This window comes from Ichthyophthirius multifiliis (genome assembly GCF_000220395.1).
Source record: "Ichthyophthirius multifiliis unplaced genomic scaffold scaff_1120509249877, whole genome shotgun sequence".
Taxonomy (NCBI): Eukaryota; Ciliophora; class Oligohymenophorea; order Hymenostomatida; genus Ichthyophthirius; species Ichthyophthirius multifiliis.
In genome coordinates, this window is record NW_004087207.1 from 1 (window position 1) to 4587 (window position 4587).

General features: G+C 17.0%; 1 protein-coding gene across 1 annotated transcript, besides 6 other annotated features; it reads left to right on the forward strand. All coding sequences in view use genetic code 6, as the record gives it.

Moving 5' to 3' along the window:
• The first annotated feature begins 108 nt into the window (after positions 1-108).
• Positions 109-155: a microsatellite.
• Positions 156-707: 552 nt separating this feature from the next.
• Positions 708-749: a microsatellite.
• Positions 708-758: a microsatellite.
• Positions 759-3074: 2316 nt separating this feature from the next.
• On the forward strand, positions 3075-4045 carry IMG5_039540 (hypothetical protein; the record flags this gene model as incomplete). The annotated part of the gene is made up of 2 exons (XM_004038935.1): positions 3075-3951; positions 3993-4045. The coding sequence occupies 2 exons, from the start codon at positions 3075-3077 to the stop codon at positions 4043-4045; spliced, it is 930 nt and encodes a 309-aa protein (XP_004038983.1).
• Positions 3241-3286: a microsatellite.
• Positions 4046-4086: 41 nt separating the features above from the next.
• Positions 4087-4127: a microsatellite.
• Positions 4087-4131: a microsatellite.
• Positions 4132-4587: the final 456 nt, after the last annotated feature.

Genomic DNA, 4587 nt, shown 5'->3' on the forward strand with positions numbered 1-4587 from the left:
ATATATTATTTTTCTTTTACTATTTTTATATTATTTTTTATTAATAAATTAATTTTTTTTTTTTAATATTATTTTACTGTTTTTTACTTAATTTTTTATTTTCTTTTTTATTTTTTAAAATAATATAATATTATTTTAATATATATAATGATTTTCTCTGATGTATTTTATATTTCTATTTAAAAAAAATAAATAAATAATTATATGTTTTTATTTTTTTATCAACATCTATTATATTTTAATATAAATAAAATTAACTTTTTTAGCAACTAATAAATGATTATAATATATATTTTTTTGATTTTATTATAATTTTCTTTTTATTTGAATAATATTTTATTATATTATGTCTATAAGAAATTAAATAATCCTAAACTCAATTTTTTAATATGAATTAATTTTAATGTTTTAGACAATTTTAATATCAATTAAATTAAATTTTGCAAGGTAATTATTATAAAATAAGTATTATATGATTTGTTAAAAATTTTGTTGTTTTTTTTTTCTTAAATTTAAAATTTATTATTATTTTGATAAATAAAAATTTTAGATATTATTTTTTAATAAATATTATATGTCTATATTTTTAAAAAGTAAATAATAATTGAGTTTTTCATTAATTTAAATAATATATTTATATAAATAATAAATAAATACTCAAAAGAAATTTTTATGTAATTTTATATAAAAATTATAAAAATGGTGTATTTTAATTTAATATTATTTTTAATTAAATTAATATTTTTAATATATAAATAAAAAATTGTTTTTATACTTTTTTTTTTCAATTATCAATCTTTCATACGTATTTTTATTGAGTTATTTTCTCTTTTTTCTTTATTTTAATTTTTAATAAAAACTTTCTTATGCAATTTACATAGTTTTATACGTTTTTTTATTATATCTTTGTAAATCTTTTTCAGACTATATTTATATATTTTTCTACTAAATTTAGATTTACCTTTAAGATCTAAATTTTAATAGTGTAGATTAATCTATATAAATAAATACATAGATCATTATCTAATATTTATATATTTTTTAAATTTATATATATATAAATAGTATAATAATATATATACATATTTAATATATTATTAAATAAATAATTAAATATTATTACTAAAAATTAGCTACTAATAAATAAATAAAAATAAACTTAAGTAAAAAAATAAAATATGCTTTTTAAAAATTTATAATATTAATAGCCTTTAACTAAAACCTGCCGATTTAAATGTCCAGGAAACGAAAGTCATTCAAAATATATAAACTCATATGAAATGTATAAATATCATATTTTAAATTGTAGAATACTGGATTAATATTAAAAAGCTTTCATTTGTAAATATTGTTATTAGATTTATTTACATATTCATGATAGAAATAATCATTAATAAACTTGTGATTATCGTTTACATTATGAGAATGAGGTTTTAAGAATTCCAAAGAATCTTTTTGGTAAGTATAGTGATAATGAGATTGTTTTTGAAGAAAAAAATGATTTATAGGAGATTATAGGATGTTTTCCATAAAAAGAAGCTATAATTGGAGGAAACATAAGAAAGCAAGAAGAAGTTAAGGGCAAAGAAGAGAGAAAAATATTAAAAATTATTTAAAAAAAAAAGAAAGTCCACAAAGCTTTTTTATTGGAATAAAATGGAAATAAGTATGAGATTATTTTAGATGAGGAAATTGTGAGTAAAAAATTCAATTAAAATATTTTTACTTAAAGGGAATTTATAGGAATTAGTTTACAAAAAATTTAAATAAAAAATGAAGAATTCTAAAATGAAGAAAAATATATAATTGGAAGGTTTTTAATAAAAAATGATAAAAAAAACATCGATAATTTTTTACAAAATAATAGTTTTTGTTTTTTAGTTTAAAAAAATATAAAAAATATAGAAGATTTGGAAGAAATAATTAAAGAAAAAAATGGAGATTTATTAAATGAAATTTAAGAATTTTTTAGTATTTTTATTTTATCGTTTTTACCTTTATCTGAAATTAATAAAGATAATATTATTTTTTTTAAGGAAAAAATGAGCGTTTTTTTATATAAATTTTAAGGATATTTTAAAGACGGCATTATTATTTTAGATTAAAATATAGGAGTAAGGGTTATGGATCAAATTTAAGAAGAAAAAGTAAAAAAATATTAATAAAATTTGTTTTTGGTATAGAATAGTAAGGATTAAGACTTTTTAAAGAAATAAAAGGAGATTTTAGAGAGAAAAATATAGAAAAATAAGGAGGTTTTATAAAATTTTAATGAGAGGAAATTTATTTATTTAAAAGAGAAAAATTTAAAGGAAGAAATAATTGAAAAAGAAGTTTTCTAAGTGAAGAATGAATAAATAGAAACTAAATAAGAATTTTTTATTTTGGAATAAAAAATGGAGATTTTAATTAAAGAAGTAAAGAATTATAAATAAAAGCTATAAATGGAAATCGAGAAAAAGCTATTATTTTAAAAAGAAAAAACCGATATTTTATACAATTATTAAATTAAAAAACATATATAAGAAATCGAAGTACTTGCTAAAGAAAATTTAGATGAGAAAATAACATTTTTGGAAAATCTGAAAAATAAAAACATGAAATTAAAAGACGAATAATTAAATTAATTTAATATTTAAAAAAAAATTGGAGAAACCTATTTAGTTTTATACAAAAAAAATTAAGAATTAGAAAATTCTAAAAAAATTAAATCTAAATTACTTACTTAATAATAAAATTAATCCAAAACATAATTCTATTGCATTTCTTGTAAAGAAAATCCTTAGGAAGTTTTCTAAAAACCATGCGGGCATATATGTTATTGTTAAGGATGTATGTTATTTTATAATTAGAAAAATAATATAGTTAAATGTAAAGTCTGTTAGATTGAAATTATTAGTTTTTTTATTTTAAATTATAAATCTTGACTTTTTTTTATTTATTTTTTTAAATAAACTAATTTAAGTGGGGGGGGGGGGGGGAAAAACATAAAACAAAAAAACAAAAAAACATAAAAATAAAGATATATATAAAAAATATATTTAGATTTATATATTAACAAAAAACTAAATAAAATGAAAAAGAAACAATTTCCAACCGAAGAAGAATTAAAATCCCAAATCGAACAAGAAATAAAGAAAGTCTCCGATATACAATCGCCTAGTTTAGGTGTATTAAAAACTATATATTCCTTAATGGATTTAACTTCATTAAATTCCACAGACGGACCTTTATAAATTCAATAATGGATTGAGAAAAACATAATAAAGGTTTTAGAAAAACATAACGACTTAAAACCAGCAGCAATATGCGTATATCCTAATTTCGGAAACTAAGTGAGTAAAAAAGTGAAGAAATTAAAGATAAAAACCGCTGTAGTGTCTACTAATTTTCCCACAGGATAAACTTTTAGTGAAGTGAAAGAATTAGAGACTAAAACTGCAATTTAATAAGGAGCTTAGGAAATCGATATGGTTGTAAATAGAGGATTTTGGAATGAAGGTCTATGCGATAAAGTTTTAAAAGAAATTAGAGACTAGAAAAAAATTTGCGGGAAATAAGTTAATTTGAAAGTCATTTTGGAAACTTGTGAAATATAGTCTTTAGAATCTATATATAAACTCGGTTATTAGGCTTTGGAAAATGGAGCGGATTTTATCAAAACTAGTACTGGAAAAGGTAAGCATGGAGCTACATTGGAACATTTTGCAGTTATGTGTCTAGCTTTAAGAGATTTTAATTAATAAAGGAAATAAAGTAGGGGTATTAAGGCTGCAGGGGGGATTTAAGATAGTAAAACTGCAGGATAGTTTTATTAATTGGCTATAAATTTATTAGATAAGGTTAATGGAGATAATTTGAGATTTGGAACGTCAAGCTTAGCTGAAAAATTAATTAAAGATATTGAGTTATTAGAAGAAAAAAATAGAATTTGGAAGAATAGGAAGGATAGTTAGAAAAAAAATAAAAGGTTAATGATAATCATTAATAAGAATAAAATGATTAGGAATAAAAATAGAAAAAACAATAAATACAAGAATATTGATTTTTTTTTTTATATTTTTTATTATAAATAAATGTATTAGATATTTTTTTATATTTTTTATTTTTTTAAATTTTATTATTTTAATAAATTAAATTTAAATATTAATTTTAATTGTAATATATTATTATAAAAATGTATATTTTAAATTATATAGGATTTAATATAATATATAGTTTTATAAATTAAAAAAGGTCTAATATTTATATAATTTATTTAATATAATTACAAAATAAAAATATAAAATAGCGAATAATTATCAAAATAATATAAAATTATAATATAATAGTATTATATATATAACAAAAAAATAATAAAATATAAAATAATTTATAATTAATAAAACTAAAACAAAATAGAATACAAAATAATAAAAAATTAACAAAAATTAATATATATAATATAATATTTATATTTATATATATATAAAAAATATTTTATAATTTTAACTTTAATAAAAATCATTCTATTGAGTTTTATTACTACCATTAATAAGCAAATCTTTTACTTTTTAAAAACTAGTTATTATTTTTCTAATTATTTAT